This window comes from Erinaceus europaeus, chromosome 8, assembly GCF_950295315.1.
Source record: "Erinaceus europaeus chromosome 8, mEriEur2.1, whole genome shotgun sequence".
Classification (NCBI taxonomy): Eukaryota; Metazoa; Chordata; class Mammalia; order Eulipotyphla; family Erinaceidae; genus Erinaceus; species Erinaceus europaeus.
Window position 1 is genome coordinate 114,499,254 of NC_080169.1, and position 21,040 is coordinate 114,520,293.

The 21,040-nt window shown below is 41.4% G+C and overlaps 2 protein-coding genes across 2 annotated transcripts; both read right to left on the reverse strand.

Moving 5' to 3' along the window:
* Positions 1-286: 286 nt before the first annotated feature.
* LOC103112860 (serine protease 58-like) lies at positions 287-6,224 on the reverse strand. Its single transcript, XM_007522343.2, has 4 exons — positions 6,061-6,224; positions 4,351-4,601; positions 1,902-2,041; positions 287-577 (listed from the first exon to the last, which is right to left on the reverse strand). Exons 1-4 carry the CDS (start codon positions 6,189-6,191, stop codon positions 428-430), a joined length of 672 nt encoding a protein of 223 aa, XP_007522405.2. The 5' UTR covers positions 6,192-6,224; the 3' UTR covers positions 287-427.
* Positions 6,225-14,167: 7,943 nt separating this feature from the next.
* Positions 14,168-19,485, reverse strand: LOC103112820 (serine protease 1). Its single transcript, XM_007522301.2, has 5 exons — positions 19,438-19,485; positions 17,097-17,256; positions 15,722-15,975; positions 14,979-15,115; positions 14,168-14,405 (listed from the first exon to the last, which is right to left on the reverse strand). Exons 1-5 carry the CDS (start codon positions 19,475-19,477, stop codon positions 14,256-14,258), a joined length of 741 nt encoding a protein of 246 aa, XP_007522363.1. The 5' UTR covers positions 19,478-19,485; the 3' UTR covers positions 14,168-14,255.
* Between the last annotated feature and the right edge of the window lie 1,555 nt (positions 19,486-21,040).

Consider the following 21,040-nt stretch of genomic DNA (forward strand, 5'->3'; position numbering starts at 1 on the left):
CAACTTTGAGCTCTTTAGGTTATACCACACATCTTAGACCTTGGATGATCATTGAAGGTGGTTCATTTGACCTAGAAATCCCTATGAAATCATGTGATGCAAGATATTTAAATTTTTGTGTTCACCTTAAGAATGCTTGTGAGATACATCAAAACTCCTAGCATCCTCAGTGCCTATTAAATTGCTTATGATTAAGTAGCTATTGAGTAGATAAACAAAGAGTCGGAAGGTTGCTAACTTGTATTGTTCTCACATTTTATGTAATGAAGAGAGCTGGAGACACCACAGGAGTCCTTATCACCTTTACTTTAATTGAATGTTGTCTGTTTGAAGCTCTGCTCAAAAACAAAAAGGATCAAGAGAGTTGTGAGTTCAGTGTGGAAATCATAAAGAAGTTGCTCTGAGGTGATGGAGAAACAATGGTGCCTCAGTGGGTAGCAATGATTTCCAGGATCCATCTTGCATATCTGTGTACTTCTGTGAAGAACCCTTCACTTCCCAAGGTGACGCTTCCTTTGGCCCAGGACAAGATTCCATGGACTCTCCCATTGCAGATGGCTGGAGAGGCTGAAACTTCCTGTCAGGGAGAAGGAAGAGAATGATATATTGTTCTCATGCAATAAGAATAAGCCAAGATGTGGCCTGTCATGGTAGCAGAGGCATCTAGTGAGCTGGACCCATTGCTCATGAGAAGTGATAACCTTCTTCACAAGCATCAACTTGATGCAATCTTGCCAGTCCCTGTTCAGGGCGCTATTATGCCGGACTAGCTTCTCAGGCGGGAGACAGATGACGAGGGACTCATGGTTGAGCTGGGAAGCAGTATCTCTTTATTCATGTAGAAAGCAGCACAATCTAAGCCATCTATAATCACAGTCCTGTCCTTATATATCTTCACCAAATAGGGTGGAAACAGGATGTGACATAGAGAGGGTGGAGCAAAAAGAAATTGATGGAAATCAGGGTGTGACAAGGAGAGGGAGCAGAGCAAAAAAGACATCATGAACCAGTGGGGATTAAACCAATGCCCTGGAGGCAGGGTGGTGCTTAGTTAACAGTGGTTATGTAAATAGAATACGGTGTTAAGCAGGGGGGATTAAACCAATGAAACAGAAACGGTTTTAGAAGCAGAATTAGAAGCATACCAACACAATCTGAACACAGACAAAAGCAGAAAGGAAAAACAACTCTACCTAGCATATCTGCACTTAAAATGTTAGGGGGGTGGTAATAATATATCTAGAGGCTGTGTCAAGGAGAATAGAGAAGGACCTCAGACCTTTCGAAAGAATGCCACTGTGGGGAAAATTTGGACTGTCGTGCACCTGGTTGAGTTCATGTATTACCATGCACAAGGACACAAGTTCAAGCCCCCAGTTTCCACCTGCAGGGAGAAAGCTTGGGGAGCTATGAAGCTGTGCTACAGGTCTATTTTTAACTCTGTCTCCCAATTTGCCTCTCAATTTCTGTTTTTATCCAGTAAATAATAAACATTAAAATTTATAAAAAGGAGTCGGGTGGTAGCGCAGTGGGTAAAAATGCATGTGGTGCAGAGCGCAAGGGTCTGGGTTGGAGTACCCAGCTCCCCACCTGCGGTGGGGGAGGGAGGGAGACAGTCACGTCATAGGCGGTGAAGCAGGTTTGCAGGTGTCTGTCCTTCTCTCCCCCTCTCTGTCTTCCCCTCCTCTCTCCATTTCTCTCTGTCTTATCCAGCAACAACGACATCAATAAGAACAACAATAATAACTACAACAATAAAACAAGGGCAACAAAAGGAAAAATAAATGAATAAATATTTTAAATTTTTTTAAATTTTATAAAAAGAAAATCATTATATTCTGCACAATCACCTCTCTTCATAAACTTCTTGCTGTTTTATTGTGCCAAGAAGAAACATTTACCTTATTTTCAGACAGAGTGATTATAGGGGTCCCCACGCACATGATGGGTATGGTCTTCATTCCAGTGTCTATCTTGTCGATGCATTCATGGTTTGGTTTAATATACTGGTTTGTCCAAGTCAGGATGTCAGGCTCACTAACTGTGGAAAGAAGAAGACAAGTGAAGTATATGGTTACACTCCTTAGTACATATACTGCTGAAATTAGGGTACTTTTTTGTGGTTGATAGTGGATTATAATGTTTTGATATTACAATGGGAGGTCAGGATGTGTCACACCCTGTTAAGCATAAAGTTTACTTATGCCAAAGACCCGTGTTCCAGACCCTGCAGAGGGGACACTTCATGAGTGCTGAAGCAGGACTACAGGAGTCTTTTTCTCTCCTTTTCCATCTTCTCTCCCTTCTCAATTTCTCTCTGTCTATGCAATTTAACAAAAATAGGGGGAAAAAAGAAAGAAAGAAAAAGAAAAAATGGTTTCCAGATGCATAGCACCAAACCTCAGAGATAGCCTTAAAAGATCACAATGTAATGGTCCATACCACACCGACCACCAAAGCTTTGTATCTCTGCTCCCCCATCTCCCAAAGATAATACCATATATTTCTATCAAGTCCTAGAAATGGTTTGTTTCTGTGCTTTTTTTTTTTTTTTGGCAATTTCATGTGTATCAGCTCTCTAGATTCCACATATGAGTGAAACCATCTGGTAGCTGTCTTTCATCTCTTATTCTGCTAAGCATCATCACCTCCTGCTCCATTCATTTTATCCCAAAGGGCATAATATAGTCTTTTTTGTTCTATAATCAGTCTTGCTTTTGTCAATATATTAATCCTTGAGAATACTCATTTCAAATGTCAGACCAAATAGATTTCAGGCGTTAAATTCCAATACATCTGGTGTCATTTTTTCTCTACTGTGCACAGTTTGGAAACCTTTGAAAACACTCGGGAAGACCATGAAAGTTTTCATCTGAATAAACTGCCTCTACCGGTAGTAGGTTGTCTGTGGTAGGGGCTGGGGAGGATCCTTTATTGGATCCATGTCATTCATTGGTTTATGTCGGTCTTTTTCAGACTTGGTGACTTATATCAACTGCCTCTGGGACAGGAAGCTGCCTTCCCATAGAGCACCTGTTACTGTCTTTCCTATGAGGAACTCTAGTTCTACACTTGTCTTTCTTTGAATTGATTTCCCTGGACTCTAGTACTGAAAGTGCTAGAGAAGTAATAACGAATAGAAGGTGTCAAATTGACTGCCGTCTGTTTTGCCTCTTGCTTTTATCCTTCCTTCCCACCTTCTTTCTTCCTTTCCTTTCCTTCCTTCCTTCCTTTCTTTCTTTCTTTTTTTCTTTTTTTGGTTGTCACTGAGACTTCACTGCTCCAAGCTATTTAAAAATATTTAATTTATTTATTTATTATTGGATAAAGACAGAGAGAAATTGAGAAGAGGGAGAAGGAGAGAGGGAGACAGAGAGACACCTGCTGCCCTGCTTCATCACTTGTGAAGCTTTCCCCCTGCAGGTCAGGACCAGGGGCTTGAACCTAGGTCCTTGAACACTGTAATGCGTGTACTTAACCAGGTGTGCCACCACATGGCCCTCTAAGCTTTTTTTTTTTTTTTTTTAGATAGAAATGCAGAGACAGAGATAGAGATATAGAAAGAAAAAAAGGCAGCACAGCAGTCAAGTTTCCCTCAGTGCCACTGGGGCTGGGCTTGAACAAGGATTGTGCTCATGGCAAAACAATCACACTACCCAAGGAACTGCCTCATAGGTCCAAATTTTGCCTTTTTTAAAATACATTTTATCTTTTGTCACCAGGGTTATTGCTGGGACTTGGTGCCTGCACAATCACAGCTCCACCATTTCTAGTGGCCATGCTTCTTCTTTGATTATCTTTATTTTTCTGTTAAAACAGGAATAAATAGAGAGAAATAAATAGAAAGGAGAAGAGGAAGAGAGAGGGGGAGAGGGAGAGGGAAAGGGAGAGGGAGAGGGAGAGAGAGACCTGAAATGAATCCTGCTTCAATATTCATGAAGCTTCCACTCTGCAAGTGGGGACTGGGGGTTTGAACACGTGTGCTCTAGCAGCTATGCCATCAGCCAGCATTCCAAGTTTTGCCTCTTGGCTTCCAATCTTGGTAGGAACCACATTAAAGTCAAGAACATCACGTCACAGAAACATAGCAACTATTTCTCCTCAATCTCCCTCTGAGATCCCAGAATTCCACTTGATGAACATCACAGGAGCAAATCGACCTTCTCGTGGTGCATCCCATGAGTACCCATTTATTGGGGAAACTGATGATCCTTCCTAGCCGACTGAATCCACATGGATCCCAGTCACTTTCAAAGCCAGCAACAAGCAGACATCAGGCTCAACCTGACGCTGTTGACTGGCTACGGAAGAAGGGCAAACGCTAGAAGAAGAACAGGAGCAAACACTTACTGTTTTGATAGTCATTCCAGGTCCAGGTTGGGATAAAGCAGGAATCGTTAAACAGCAACGGCTCCATGGCGACGGCTATGGTTCCCACGTGGGAGTTGAGTGCAGCAGCCTTGGACAGTTTTACCAACATGATGTCATTTTCCAGAGAATGCGTATTGAAAGCAGGATGGCGCACAGTCAGGGAGCAGTTCCGTGTCTGCTCTTTCTTACTTATGATGCTGGGCTGATAAACTCCCAGTCGAATTTTAACACTTTGGGAGAGGAAAGGGCAGGGAGATGGAAAAGAAGACAGTGAAGCCCGGTCACAGAGTTAGATTGTTAGAATTTCATTTATATATATATTTTTTTCTTAGAATTGAGATTCAAAGTGACTTGCCCTTGTTTATGAAACAGTAGTAATAATTTTCAGGGTTTATATAATTGAGGTAATATATAGAGAGAGTTCTGAGTGCTGTCTTTCACCTAGAATACACTCAATACACTCTATATTTTTTTTTTTTGCTTTTCCAAAATAATTTAATTATTTGACAGAAAAATTGAGAGAGAAGCAGGGAATAAAGCCCCCGTACAGTCTAACTCTTCAGTCTAACTCAACGTCTTTGCTCACGGTCCTAAGATATCACCAGGCTACACATTCCTAGGTCATACCTAATATTACTTCAGGGATTGTAGGCATTCTGTTTCCTCTGTCTGGAATAATTTCTGGGATTTATTCATTGGTCTGATGTCTTCTCTCCTTTCTGATTTCACCCTTTTAAAATGGATCCCATTTGGGGGCCCAGTGGTGGTGCACATGGATGAGTGCACATGTTACACTGTGCCAGGACCTGCATTCAAGCCCTTCTCCCCTCGCCTCTTGCAGGGGAAATCTTTGTGAGTGGTGAAACAGTGTTACAGGTAGCTCTCTCCCTTTCTATCACCCCCTTCACTCTCTATTCCTGACTATCTCTATCCAACAAATAAAGATAATGATTTTTTAAAAAGGATCAGATGTGACAACCACAGCAAAATATTTTTTATTTCATTCCTATAGATGTATGTCTTGCCAAGTTTTTGTGTTTCACTTCTGGCCATTTATTTGTTTTGACTTACTTCCTCTACCATATACAGAAATTGTTTCACTAGAGAAAACTTACTTCCACCTTGTTTCCTGGGTGTATTTGGCATACAGGCTTTTAGCATCTAATAACTGTTGAAGACATTTAGTGAGTGTATGAAAATTACTTGTCCTCCCTGTGCTTCTTCTTAAACTCTGCAGGCCTATATAATTTTCCCCACTGGGAAGGATCTCTTTCTCTCCTTTTCTTTTTCCTTCCTTCCTATCTTTCTTCCTTCCTTTCTTTTATTGCCACCAGGGTTATTGCTCAGGCTCTGTGCTAGCACTGTTCCCAGCAACATTTTTTTATGTTTATTTTTTCCTTTCTATTTTATAGAATAGAGAAATTGAGGGAGAGATAGAGAGGGAGAGAAAGAAAGACACCTGCAACCTGCTTCACCAGTTATGAAGCCTTGAACCTGGGTTCTTGCACTTGGTAACATGTTCATTCAAACAAATGTGCTTCTGCCTGCCTCCGCCCCCCCTCCTTTATTATTTCTAGGTCTTCTTATTCCTTTAGAGTTCTACTGATTTTTTTTTTTTAGGTCTCATCAGACCCACTTTTCCTTAAATAAGGTCCTCCCAGTTCCCCAGACCAGAAGAAAGAGACTTACGGTGTGGGACAGTGAGCAGCTGTCAATACCCACTGGGGGTGGATGAGGGACCCCACACATGGTTCTGGGCTGGACTGTAAGTACACAATGTAGGGGATACTAAACTCTTCTGGGAATTCCTCCTTTTCCATGTTATACTTTTGGGCCAGACTGATTCCTAAACAGTTCATGAAGTCATATGGAGAAAGAAAGACAAAATGAGAGGTGAGAATTAGCTAGTGTAGCTCATCCTGGAATAAGATTTAAACACACAATAGCAAAGTTCTCAATTTTTATTTTAAAATGATAGGGAGTCATACCTGCCACTGAGACATTACATTACACGTTTATGAAAGCAGTCCATGCCTCTGCTTGATATACAAGTACTTTAAATTCTGTGAAACTAACCAATGGATTTCGCTAATCTGAACAGAGACTCTGATCAGCAAAGCAGGGTGGTAACACAGGGGTTTAAGTGCACATGGGGAGAAGCATGAGGACTAGCATAAGGATCCTGGGTCGAGCCCCTGGCTCCCCACCTGCAGGGGAGTCACTTCACAAGCTGTGAAGCAGGTCTACAGGTGTCTATCTTTCTCTCCCCTTCCCTGTCTTCCCCTCCTCTCTTGATTTTTCTCTGTCCTATCCAGCAAAAACAGCAATGACAATGATAACAATAACAAAAACAGTGGCAACAAAATGGGAAAAATGGCCACCAGGAGCAATGGATTCATAACGCTAGCACCGAGCCTCAGTGATAACCTTGGAGGCAAAACAAACAAACAAACAAACAAAAGACTTTTAAAGACTTTATCCTTTTCAGTGAACCTTTGCAACACTTGGAACTGAAAACTTGGTCTTGCCTGCCTGACATAGATGGTGACATGAGTGAAAAACTTAGGGTGTGCCCCCCAAGACTTCCAGAACTCCCACCTCAGCACTTCTATCTCCCCCATGCTTCTCTTTGATCTATTTCCCTTATTTGTGTCACCACTAAGTCCATCTGCCCAGATAAAAGTGTCCAAGAAAAGTGGCAATCTTGGAAGGCACACATTTAAGAGTCTTAAGAGGAGCAGGGCACAGAGAGCAACATGTTCTGGCTAATGCATAGGGTCCAAAAAGCAAGCTGGTGGCTATCTGTCAAGCAAGTCATGGCGGTTGCTTCTTTGTGCTGTCCAGTTAATAGTTTTTGAAATGCCCCTAACTTCCTGTATCTTCATGTGTAAGCTGATCACTGTCTTTTTCAACCCTTCCATATACCACCCGTTTCTCCTTAACCCACCCTAAGACCCCAAACTCTCACCGGCTATGCCCAAGAGGATGAAGATGAGAACACACTTCATTGCAGGTTGAAATGTTTTCATGAACAGGCAAATTGAATGAAACGTAACTGTTCCAATCTATAGTCCAAGGATTCTTAGGGAGAAATACAAATTGGGGTTTAGGAAAAGAATTGGGGACACCTACAATTATTCAAATTAGGCCTTATTAAGACCTAGCTGTCTATTGAACAGTTGGGAGTTGGCCCAAATATGAATAAAGGAGAGGAAGGAACAGATCAAATCAAGTCCCTCTTGCCTCTTCCCTTGTCCAAACCACCCCTTCCAGGGGTCCAGATGTATCAGCAGGCACTTTTCTTCCCTTTTCTGTGACATCATCTGTTTTTGCTGTCCCCTCCTCCCTTTATGACTGTGAACATGTCCTGTTGCCTTTACTAGCTTCCTCTGAAGAGTCTTTTTTGTCCTAAGAGACTCAGAAAACAGCATGTATTCCACACAAAGGGATCTACTGTGTTATTCCTGATGGAGATGACCAGTAACAATAGAGAGACGGATCTATTCGGGGTCTAGGTTCATCATGTCTGTTTGGGAATTCCAGGACTCCCCAACTAGAGCCCCAGCTGATGGGGTGGCCTGAGAGTGACTAAAGAGTGATAGTTAAAGTATGTTAGTCTCTTGCCCTTATTCAGCTTTTGCAGTCCTTGCTTTGTTAAGGTTAGTTTTGGAGTGACTTAGGGAAGTGTAATAGGAAGTAGGTGAGAAGGGTATCTAGGCCTAAGTAGAAACTATTTCATTAGGAACTTTGTGGTGTCTTTTTAAGTCTTTCTACTTGCTTGCTGTATATACTGACTCAGAGCAGACTATTGCACACTTTTGCTTTTAGGTATATATTTTGCCCTAATTTATGGATACATGTGTACATCTGCCTTATTTCATGGGACCTGGCCTATATCTGGGTTTTGGGACTTTGTTAGGAAGTGAACCCCCCTTAATGGAATTAGAGAAACCTATGAGAAAGGAAAGGTCTCACCTGAGTAATGAGGCTGAAGGGTAAACATTCCATGCCTGCCTTCAATGTGAATCAGCAAAGGTAGAGAATGTTCTATCCTCTGAAAGGAATCTAGACAACATGCTCTACTCACCACCTAAGGAATCTGGGTCCTGAAATTGGGGCAGCTTGGAACATTCCTACTCATGACCACAAGATACGAGCTCAGACTTACAGGGATGCAGAGGTCACATAGGCTCCTAAACTGAATATGGGCCCCAGACCAAATCGATGGGATTTACAGTCAACAATATTTATACACCTTTCCCATATTTGGGAGCTACTCTCTTCCCCGATCCAGCTTTCTAGCCCTTTTTCCAGCCATGACATCATCTTCTCAGACAATCACTTGGGTCCATCTGCATATCAGAGGCCAAGCTCAGGAAAAAATTAGTAATGTCATGGGCCCTTTGGAATATGACTAAAATAGGCCTACTAGCTATCTTCAAAATGGAGACCCCAAATATTCATCTGAACTATTCCAGACTTTAGGTTCATGATTAGTCAACAATTTGTATAGCTTTATATGTAACTCTTTTTCAGCCGCCATGTTCCAGATGCTACCATGATGCCAAACAGACTTCCCTGGGCAGATGACCCCACCAATGTGTCCTAGAGCCCTGCTTCCCCAGAGCTCTGCCACAACAGGGAAAGAGAGAGGTAGGCTGGGAGTATGGATCAACCTGTCAACACCCATGTTCAGTGGGGAAGCAATTACAGAAGCCAGACCTACTTTCTGCAACCCATAATGACCCTGGATCCATACTCCCAGAGAGATAAAGAATAGGAAAGCTATCAAGGGAGGGGATGGGATACAGAATGGGTGGTGGGAGCTGTGTGGAGTTGTACCCCTCTGATCCTATGCTTTTTTTTCAGTGTTTCCTTTTTATAAATAAAATTAAAAAAAAAAAAATTACTAGGGAGTCAGGTGGTAGTGCAGCGGGTTAAGCGCATGTGGCACAAAGCACAAGGACCAGTGTAAGGATCCTGGTTCCAGCCCCCGGCTCCTCACCTTCAGGGGAGTCACTTCACAGGTAGTGAAGCAGGTCTGCAGGTGTCCTTCTTTCTCTCTTCCTCTCTGTCTTCCCCTCCTCTCTCCATTTCTTTCTGTCCTATCCAACAAAGACAACATCAATAACAACAATAACTACAACAACAATAAAAAAACAGCAAGGGCAACAAAAGAGAAAGTAAATAGATTTTAAAAAATTTTTTAAAAGAAATAATTACTAGATACTAGGTGTTGCATTTTCACCTCTTTAGCTGCTAGTTATAATCTCTGAGTACCCCAAGAAAGAGAGAATCTTCACAGTACTCCCTGTTCACAGAATTTCACTTCCAGACCCAAGAGGAGCTGTTCCCAGTTACCCTGTGCAAGGGCCCGGCTTTGAGTCTCTCTCTGCTCCCTATTTGCAGGTGGGAAACTTCATCAGCAGAGAAACAGGGCTAGAAGTGTCTCTTGGTCTCTCTCTCCCTCTCTTTGTCTTTCTTTCTTTATTCCTCTCCCCTCTCAATTTTGATCTCTCTTGTCAAATAAAAGGAAAAAAAGAGAAGAAAGGTAGAAAGAAAGAAAGAAGGAAAGAAAGAGAGAAAAAATAAAGAAAGGAAGGAGGGAAGGAAGGGGAAAGAGAGGGAGAGGAGAGAGAAAGATGGCCACCAGAGCAGTGGATTCATTGTGTAGGTACTCAGTCCTAGCAATAAATCTGGTGGTAATAATAAAATAAAATAAAATTAAATTAAATTAATTTCAATTTCAACAATGTCCTAGAACATGAGTCCTTCATCATCTGGGAATTTAGAATTATGGAGTACTCATGGCCTTGACATCTCCATAGTCAAAACTTTGATGACCCCAGGGCTGTAAATCTATTTTCTATGCACTTACCTGATTATGTCCTCTTTTTATCCATAGCATAGAACAGGACATCATAGGGATTCAAGAAGATTGGAGGTGGGCTAGAAGCACAGATTGTCTGCAGGCATTGTGCCTGCCAGAGAAATAACATCTCCAGAGGGAGAACAACAATCCTGTAGAGCAGGGGAGATGGCTTACTGGCTATGCAGAAAACTTCCCTGTCTCTGAGGAACTGAGGCTCCAAAGTCTCAAATGTAATTCCTCACAGCAAAATTAGCCAGAGCTGAACAGTGTTCTGAAGAAAAAGCAAGAAGAAAGACTTTGGGAAATGGAAAATGTTAAGTCTGTAAATGAGTGGGTGTTGGTATGCATGAGACCCCTTCTGTTTCATTTGGTTTAAATCCCCCCTGCTTAACACTATTCTATTTACATAACCACTTCATTCTATTTACATAACCGCTGTTAACAAGCACCACCCTCCCTCCAGGGCATTGGTTCAATCCCCACTGTTTCATGATATGTCTTTGCTCCACCCCCTCTCCTTGTCACACCCTGATCCTCTCCTTGTCACACTCTGATTGTCACCAGTCACTTTTCTCTCCACCCTCTCTATGTCACATCCTGTTTCCACCCTACTTGGCAAGTATATATAAAGACAGCATTGTGAGTTTTACAGTACCTTTAGTTTAGCTTAGCTTGGTATAGATTGTGTTGCATCCTGCATGAATAAAGAGATACTGCCTACAGCTCAACCATGAGTCCCTGGTCGTCTGTTACCCGCCCGTGAAGCTAGCCCGGTGAAAACAACATAGCCCGGCAAAAACAACAAGTGGGACCAAGAAAATTTAGGAAATCAATTATAAAAGAAAAAAAATCTAAGTGGAGGGTTATCTAGCCTCACAAAGTTTTATATACATTAGAGAAATGGGAGAATGGAGTTTGGCCTTTAATTTCTGTGCAAGAAAAATGATTCTATGGGTTTGGCCTTAGTTTTATCTCAAGTTATCTGAATGCCTTTGGACAACTGACTTTAACTTTGTTCATTGTAGTGTCCTTATCTGTTTGGAAATGGCAACAATGACCACTAATTCTTAATGTCCCACAAAGACTTTCAGTATTGGCAGTCTGTTTTACAGTCTGTGGTGTAAGTGGTCAGTCAATGTATCCTTTTATAATGTTGAGGGACAGGGAGTAAAAGGAAGCTAGAGTAGTACAGCCCAGAAAATAGGATTGGTTACAGGTGTGGCTTGGAAAGGCTGAGGAGGGCCTTCAGTTTTAAAAACAAGACCTGTGGTCTTGGGAGGACTTTCTGCTTTCTCTCTGTCTGGACCATCATGTAAGTGGTAACTTGTTTGTTTTTGTTTTTTCTCTCTTTTTCTCTCTCTTCTTTCCTATCTTACTTTTTAAAAATTTTTATTTATTCCCTTTTGTTGCCCTTGTTTTATTGTTGTAGTTATTATTGTTGTTATTGATGTCATTGTTGGATAGAACAGAGAGAAATGGAGAGAGGAGGGGAAGACAGAGAGGGGGAGAGAAAGATAGACTCCTGCAGACCTGCTTCACCACTTGTGAATCAACTCCCCTGCAGGTGGGGAGCTGGGGGGCTTGAATTGGGATCCTTATGCCGGTCCTTGTGCTTTGCGCATCTTACTTTTTTTAAGAAAATTATTTATTTATTCCCTTTTGTTGCTCTTGTTGTTTTATTGTTGTAGTTATTGTATATGACAGAGAGAAATGGAGAGAGGAGGGGAAGACAGAGAGGAAGACAGAGTGGAAGACAGAGAAAGACAGACACCTGCAGACCTGCTTCACCACCTGTGAAGTGACTTCCCTGCAGGTAGGGAGCTGGGGGCTCTAACTGGGATCCTTACACCGGTCCTTATGCTTAGCACCACCTGTGCTTAACCCACTGCGCTACCTACTGCCCGACTCCCTTTCTTACTTTTTTTAAAAATATGTATTTATTCCCTTTTGTTGCCCTTGCTGTTTTATTGTGTTGTAGTTGTTATTGATGCCATCATTGTTGGATAGGACAGAGGAAAATGGAGAGAAAGACAGACACCTGCAGACATGCTTCACTGCTTATGAAGTGACTATCTTGTGGGTGGGGAGCCCAGGGCTCGAGACAGGATCCTTAAGCCGGTCCTTGTGCTTTGTGCCACGTGTGCTTAACCTGCAGCACTACTGCCCGACTCCCTATCTTACTTTTTCTCTTACATTCTAACATGTGAATGTACTCAGTTTTCTCAAATAAAGTTGAAAGTACCTGAAAAAAAATCATGCTCTCTCCTCAATTCTTTGTTGAGATAATATGTGATGAACTTTTTAATGTTGAGGGAGCAAATGCCACCCCTGTTTCCCCCATAAAATTAGGTTACATTATAATGAAATGTTTCATATTTTTACCTTCATATTATAGTCCCATTCTATATACACCTTCCTTTTAGATAGAAAATGACAGTGGTGGCAGGTGGAGAGAGGGGTCCTAGGCAGAAGACCAAAGGCTCTTTAGTTTCTGTTGGTGTGGATTTCTCTGGTTCTTGTGATCTGTGGTGAACACATTAATAGATGGTAGTCAGCAAGTTTGATGAAGCAAAAGTGAGAGGGAGAGAGAGAGAAAGAGAGAGAGTTATTGACATTTTACAAGGCAAACTGATTAAGATTGTAGCCTTCCCTGGAGGGAAGGAGTAGGAGGGAAAGTGAAGAACAGCTTCAGCAAAGAAAAGGAAGGGGTCTTCAAGTGAGGTGCTCACATTGGGCAAAAACTGGGTCCTTATATAGACCTCCAGTATCTCTTTAGTCCAGGTAAAGGCCTCCCAGGTTGTGCCCACATTCTCCCAGTCAGCTCCTGATATGGTCCCTCTGAGGATTATGTGGAAATCTTGTCCTCTGCACAACTGGGTGTTTGACAACTTCTGTAAGCTTCATGAGTCTTATCTGCTTGAATAACTGGAAACTCTCAAATAGGGTTTATTTTGATTGTTGGGCATTACACCAGCTCCTCTCCTGCTCCATGCTTCATTGCTTGATGCTGTGGTCTATTTACATAATCGTTGCTTTGTCTGAGACCTGCCCTGCCTGCAGGGCATTGGCTTAATCCCCACTGGTTAGATGGAAGTTTGCTACCTTCGCACTCTTTTTTCCGCTCTGCTCCCTCTCCTCTTCATTTCCTTTTCCGACCTGCCACTTCCACTTCAGAAGATTTAAAGGCTTTTTTTTTTTCTGATCAATAAAAGCATTGCACTGCGTTCCCACTCAGCCACAAGAGTTCCTGGTTCCTCTCTCACGTCGCTGAATAAGCAGCAGCCTAGGTTGGCTCTGGTCAAGTTCTCTCCCCTGCAACACAACCCAACCCTATGTTTTGATGACATGGGAACCAAGGAATTCTTTGTCTTCTCTCTGGGGGACATCTCCCTGCCTGCTATCATTGTTCATTTCTGTCTCACCATGTCATCAGAAGACACCATGCTGGAGATGTTCCAATGAGTCAAACTTATATCACTTAACAAAGCTACAGAATTTACTACACACCCATTTTTGCAGAGAACAAGATTTCCACACAGCCTTCAGAGGGACCATGCAAGGAACTGCCTGAGTGAATATTAGCACAGCCTGTGAATCCTCTCTCTGAAACAAAGAGACAATGGAGCTCTTTATAAGAACCGCAGTTCTTCCTTAATACAGGCACCTCATTTGAGTCTCCCTCCTTTTGTTTTCAGGAGCAGCTCTTCACCTTCCCTCCAGGTAGGGCTATTCTTCCTCTAATAAGCTTTCCATGTAAAACCTCAATGTCTCTTTCTGTTCCCCTTCAATGAACTTGGTTACCACCAATACCACCCATTCTTGGTTGCATGCATCACAAGAACTGGATATATCACAAATGATCTTGGTCAGTTTTACGAGGAGATTCCCAAATAACCAAGCAAGTTCTTGACATATTTGGTACAGGAAGAAATGTTTTATTTAAGGACGGCTTTTAGGCATAGGAGGATGATGAATTGACTGACATGGGATGGGTCATAAGAAATGAAGGTGTTTAGTTGGAAGCAATGGTCTGCTGAATCCAGCTCACGTAGTTGCAGACCTTGGTGTAGACTCCAGGCTTGCCTTTCAAAGCACAGCCATAACCCCAGGAGACAATGCCCTGGAGCTCTCCATTGCAGACCACAGGGCCACCAGAGTCACCCTGAACAAGAGGGAAGACAGAGTTATATATCTCAGTACACCAAAGGGAAAAAGACACAACTCAAAATAGTACTCCACTGCCCTTGGGCCATCTTTCCAGAATTATGATTCTCACTGAAGCACGATCATTGCCTCTAAAAATTCAACCTGTAACTAACCTACACACCACATCCTATGTGCAGTCTCCATACTAGTATCCTATTCTTTCTCTTCCCTTCTTGTTCTGTCTCTTTCATGAGCTGCACCCCTGTTGAGCCAAGAAGAGACAAGGATGAAGAGGTATAATACTGCTCAATCTCCCTTGTTCCTTTCAAGAAAGTTATTTTTTTCCTAAGTATATACGTCCTTCCAAGGATTTCTGGGTATATAATTAGGACATATTTTTCTGTGAATCAACTATAATTTGGCATTCACTCCAAGATAAATGACCACTTATCATTTATTCTTCTATCATCATTCTCTTTTTCCCAAGACAGCTTTTCAATGTTTTGTGTTTGAGAAGGGGCTGGTGGGGGATGGATAATGAACATGCATGCAGTGGCAGCTATAAAGAATAATAAAAAAAAAAACTAACCTGGCAGGAATCCTTTCCACCTTCCAGATAGCCCAGGCAGATCATGTTGTTGGTGATCTCACCAGGGTAGGCATTGCGGCAAACACTGTCGGAGAGGATGGGAGCATTCAGGCATTGCAGGAGCTCAGGGTAGTTGTCTGTTGAATGAGAGAATGAAAGTACATTGCCCACAGAAGTCACAGTGATTTCTTTCTCAATACTGCTCTTAATTTTGCCAATCAACACTCCAGATCTTTCTAGTGAATTTTGAACAACTTCTAGTTTAGGAAAAACCCATTTATATGGAAGATTTTCCAAACTGTTCTAATTGATAATTGCTACTCTCTTTCTCTCTCTGACACTAGCATTGGTAATCAATGTATATAAAATATACTTGATGAATTCCAAATCTAGATACTTTACATATAATATAATGCAATATAATATATTTAATCTCAAGTCTATTCTTCAGCCAGTAAGTCCTTTGCTTTCTCTTCTATTGTCTTAATTTCTACTTTTATGCAAATAATGATCCACAATAAAGTCAACTACCTAGCCATCTTTATCATAATGCCATCATGTCACGCTTTACAACAAAGAAATATAACCATTTCTGTGACTATATATATTCTAAGAATCCACATATGCATAAACTAGCCCTCAGAAATCTTGCTTTGAGTGACAAGTTAGAGTAACCAATGCTCAACCTGCCTTTCCTCTCTAGGGAACTCAGATTTGGTGTTTCTGTTCTAGATGACACTTACAGCCATTGCTCATGGTGTTGCCCCAGCCGGAGATGAGACACTGAGTGCCAGCAGCTGCACAGGATCTTGGCAGAGAGATAGCAGATACTCGAGCACTCAGGGTGGCAGGTGTGTTCAGTTTGATCAGCATGATGTCATTATCAATAGTGCTTGCACTGTACTTGGGGTGGCGGATGACCTTGGCTGAGTTGATGAACTGCTCACTGCCTTCAATGACATCAATGTTGTGTTCTCCCAGACGCACCTGGATTCGGCTAAATGAAAAGATTCATGTCCCCTAAATGTCTAGCTTGTAGTTTTTCCCTTTGACAGTATGGCCCAGTCATGGACATACGAAGACATCACCACTTTGAATTATTCATTTACATGAGCAGTTGGGTTGTCCCCATGCAAGGTAATCTAACCAGATATGGTAGAGGTTAAAACATTGCTTAAATACAAACTCACAGGCAACCATCTTGTTAAACTAAAGAGCCACATAGACAAGAGAAATATGATCCCAATAAGACAATGAGAGGTGAAGAGAAAAGTAATGGCAATTAGTGGGCCAGTCACTTCACTACTTGAGATGAATGTTTATTGCAGGAAGATAAAACGGGGGTCAGAGAAGTGACAATTCATTAAGGGAACACAATGAATGGTGCTTATTTGTACCAATTTACTGGAAATATGTATAGTTTACTTCTATCAGTTATTATTTTGTCCTCATTAGTTCATTGTTACTAGTAAGCTTTACTGTTTAGTATCCTTTTTTAGTTGATTTATTAGATAGAGAAAGAAATCAAGGGGCAAGAGGGACAGAAAGATGGAGAGAGAAAGAGAGGTATCTACAGTACAATTCATTAAGCTTTCCTACTGCAGGTGGGAAGCAAGGGTTTGAGCTCTGGTCTCGTGCATATACTATATGCAGCCTATCAGGTGTACCACCACCCATCCCCCAGATTAATATTCTTTTCAAATTATATTTTTATTTATTTATATTGGATAAAGACAAAGAAATTGAGAGGAGGAGGAGGAAGTATAGAGGGAAAAAGACAGAGAGACACCTGCAGTCCCATTTCACCACTTGTGAAGCTTTCCCCATGCAGGTGGGGACCAGGGGCTTGAACCTGAGGCCTTGTAAACTGTAATATGTGCGCTTAAGCAGGTATGCCAATGCCTGATCCCCTGATCAATAATCTTAAAGCAGTGCTACTATTCTTTTCCACACCACCATGAGCAAGTTCCTGAAGCCATCATACAGTACCTGGGGCGGGGGGGGGGGGCAATTCTGAGTCTGAGGATTAAGATGCTCTCCTCAAAATACCTCCTTGTATGGATAGTTCATGGGGATGAGTGTTCTTAGAGAAATAGGACATAAAAACTGGTTACTCACGATTTGTAGCAGTGGGCTGCAGACACCACCCACTGGTCATTGATGAGGGAGCCTCCGCAGAAGTGGTAGCCAGAGTTCAGGGACACCTGGTAGGGAACAGAGTTCTTCTGACAGGTGTAGCCCCCGACGATCTTGTCATCATCGTCAACGGGAAAAGCGACTGACAGAGAAGAGTTAGAAACTGAAGGTTAGATGAATCCATCTCAGACTCTCTGTTTACCACCAAGTTTTTTGCAGGTAAACCAGAAAAGAACAGATAACATCTACTGGTGAAAGTTACTTAGCATATGGTGGTTTAAATTCTTCCTTTCTTTCTTTCTCCCATTCTTTCTTTCTCCCATTCATTCATTCATTCATTCATTCTTTCTTTTTTTCTTTATCTCTTTATCTCATTTAGCCAGAGACAGAGAGGTAGAGAAACAGATAGAGTATGAAAGATACCAGAGCACGGCAGTTCCCTTCACTGTGGTGGGAGCCAGGCTCAAACTTGGTTCTAGAACATGGCAAAGTAGCATATTATCCAAGTGAGATATTTCACTATTTTCTCAATCCATATCATTTATTTTTTTCCTTTTTAAAAAATATTTTATTATATTTATTTACTTTGGATAAGACAGAGAGAAATCAAGAGGGAAGAGGGCAATAGAGATCAGAAAAATAAGAGACATTTTAGCACTGCTGCCTCTCTTGTGAAGCTTCCCCACTGAAATTTTCAGAAAGATGATTCCAGGTGTATAGGTAGGCATATTAAATGTATACTTGTTCAATCTGGATAGGTTTTGTAAGGAATTTTTAGTAGCTGAAAATCTAGTAGCATTAAAGTACTAGAGCTATTGTCGTATTTCTTTTCACAACTAATAAAATAGCAAAATTTTACACCAGAAAATCGCATTAACAAAGGAACTCTAAAATTAACCCTAGGATTTTGATCCATGAAAAATAAAATAAGGGGGGGGGCAGAGGTACGTAAGGATTCTGGCTCAAGCACCCAGCTCCATACTTGTGGGGGGAGACGGTGTCACATTCCAAGTGGTGAAGCTGGTCTACAGTTGTCTATCTTTCTCTCTATCTATCTTTCTCTCTCCTCTCAATTTGTAGTACAGGCACTGAGCCCCAGAGACAATCCCGGAGATAAAATAAACAAACAAATTAGTAAATAAATAAATAAATAAAATAGAGGGTACTGGAGAACTGATGCTTATAAGAATACAAAAGTAGATGTGAATCTAAATTATTACCTATAAATGATTAAACTATTCAAAGAAAGGGGCTGGGTGCAGATGCAGCAGGATGAGGGCACACAGGACCACATGCAATGTCCAGGGTTGGAGCCCCAGGTCCCCACCTGAGTGGGGTGTGTATGGAGGAAGAATGCTTAACAACTGGTGAAGCAGGTCTGAGGGTGTCTGTCTTTCTCTGGTTCTCTCTCCCCTTCTCAATTTCTCTCTGTCCTATCCACTAAAATAGAAAGAGAACTAAATAAATACAATATTTTTAAAGTTTTAAAAGAGGGCTGAAACACTAGCTCAACATTAAAACACGTAGGACTTGCATGCCTGAGACCCCTTAAGTCCCCGATTCAATCCCTGATATTAACAGTCTTTCTCTTTTCTTTCTTTCTCTTGAAATTCAAGGGAATGTCTTCATCTCACTCCTTTCTACACACATCACTCCTTCCACAGAGGTTTCAGTTATAAATGGCATTGAGTGATCTATAAACACATGTGCTGTGCAGTATTCCTCTAATTTCTTAGTCTCTTTAGTACAGGGATTGTTGTTCAACCTTTACTGTTATCTGGCATACAAAGTGTAAACTTAAATACGTGATAGACTATTCCTAAGTCAGTCAGTTCTCAGGTGTAATTGGTGTATAATATTGTATTCGTTTTGTATAAGTTCCTGTTGTAAAATATGCTGATTCAATATATTTTACATCCTGAAATTACCACCACAATAAGGCTGGCTAACATCAATAGCCTTACAAAGTTATGAAATCATTTTTTTCCTCTGGCGATGAAAAATTTTATAAGATACACTATCTTCCTGAATCACTTTTTAAAAAAATATTTATTTATTCTTTTTTGTTGCCCTTGTTTTATTGCTGTAGTTTGGTATTGATGATGTTGTTGTTGTTGGATAGAAAAGAGAGAAGTGGAGAGAGGAGGGGAAAAGAGACACCTGCAGACCTGCTTCACCGCCTGTGAAGCGACTCCCCTGTAGGTGGGGAGCCGGGGGCTGGAACCGGGATCCTTGCACTGGTCCTTGCGCTTTGCGCCACATGTTCTTAACCCACTGCACTACTGCTCGACACCCCCTGAATCACTTTTTAACAGAGACTCACCAGCGGCTCCCAGGAGAGCAAGGAGGATGAGGGTCTTCATGGCTGATCCCTGGAGTTGGTAGAATGACGCTTCTCGTTTGCAGGCATTTATACTCCAGGTTTGCCATTCGCAACATGACGGCAGGTGACAGAAATCTGATTCACTGGAAATTTACAGATCCAAATTTTGTCAGTTTGTCACTCAAAATTAAATATACTCATGTTCACTTGCCCAAAAGGTCATGGGAATGAAAGTAATGAACCCACCTGGTAGAAGTCTCCCACAATAACAAGTTACCTTTCAACAAGGTTACAAAACAGCTCTGCTTTACAGGTGTCTTTATTCCCACATCCATGATGTCTAATTAATACTGAATCTTCCATAACTATAAAATCTGTGCCTTGTACCTTTGGTCTTGGATCACCATATGAACTTTTCAATGCTCACAAGAATAGTGTATTCCTTTGAGAAAAAAAAAAGTATATATATATATATATATATATATATATATATATATATCCTGATTTAAAATGATAATGGATTAAAAACAAGCCAAAGAATGACTAGCATTCACCTGTACCTTACTAAATACTATGCACATCCTAATTCTTTTCGTCTCATTTGTTCAGTGAATTCATAAAACCCTACAAAAACGTTTATCACTACCTCTGCTTTGCAGATGGGGAAGCTGAGACACATAATAGTATAGTGAACTGGACCAAAATCACACAGTAAGTACTTCAAGTTAGGGCCAATATTCCAACCCAGTTTCACAGTTTCAGGTTTGGTCTCTTTGCCATAATAAAGCAAAGGGCCAAACCACCTAGGGTTTGAAATATGCAATATGTTCTATTGCCCCTGATCTGTCACGTCATAACAACTTATTTATTTGTTAATGTTATAGAGCATACAATAACATGTATTTGTTATGCAGGGCTTAAGCTCTGGACCTCATGCTTTTAATTCAGACCCTCTACTCACTGGGAAACCCTTAGATGGCTACACTGTTATGATTTTTAAATTGAATTTGTTATCTGAGTTTTTTGTTTTTCTCATTAACGTATTAACAAACCACTTATGAATCAGAAAACTAATTGCTGGACAGTGAGTCTCAGCAGCTAGAGAGTAGGTCTGAAGAATACATCGGGTCAGGAACAAATAGCCACATTACAGCAGCAATAGAAAATTGAGGGGGTCGGGCGGTGGCACAGTGGGTTAAGCACTGGTGGGGCAAAGCACAAGGACTGGAGTAAGGATCCCAGTTTGAGCCCCCGGCTCCCCACCTGCAAGGGAGTCACTTAAGAGGTAGTGAAGCAGGTCTGCAATTGTTTGTCTTTCTCTCCCCCTCTCTGTCTTCCCCTCCTCTCTCCATTTCTCTCTGTCCTATACAACAACGAATGACATCAACAGCAATAACAATAATAACCACAACAAGGCTACAACAACAAGGGCAACAAAAGGGGGGGGAAAGAAAATTGAGCACCACTTGTTCATAACCAACCATTTGAATAAGATACAGAGGTTTATGGTCAACTGATATCTTCAATTTTATTTGCAAAAAAAAAAAAAGCATCAATGGAATGAAATAACTGAAGTAAACTGAAGTGCGGTATGTGTATGTGT

Excerpts from the sequence above, each read along its gene's own strand:
- LOC103112820 (XM_007522301.2), bottom strand. The coding sequence starts at position 19,477 with ATGAAGACCCTCATCCTCCTTGCTCTCCTGGGAGCCGCTG. Across the intron at positions 15,976-17,096 it reads GCAGCCCACTGCTACAAATC|CCGAATCCAGGTGCGTCTGG; the intron begins GTGAGTAACCAG and ends CTTTTCATTTAG. Across the intron at positions 14,406-14,978 it reads GTGGAAAGGATTCCTGCCAG|GGTGACTCTGGTGGCCCTGT; the intron begins GTTAGTTTTTTT and ends CCTCTTGTTCAG.
- LOC103112860 (XM_007522343.2), bottom strand. The coding sequence starts at position 6,191 with ATGGAAAAGGAGGAATTCCCAGAAGAGTTTAGTATCCCCTACATTGTG. Across the intron at positions 4,602-6,060 it reads GCTGCTCACTGTCCCACACC|TGTTAAAATTCGACTGGGAG; the intron begins GTAAGTCTCTTT and ends CCTCTCCCAAAG. Across the intron at positions 578-1,901 it reads TCACTCTGTCTGAAAATAAG|GAAGTTTCAGCCTCTCCAGC; the intron begins GTAAATGTTTCT and ends TCTCCCTGACAG.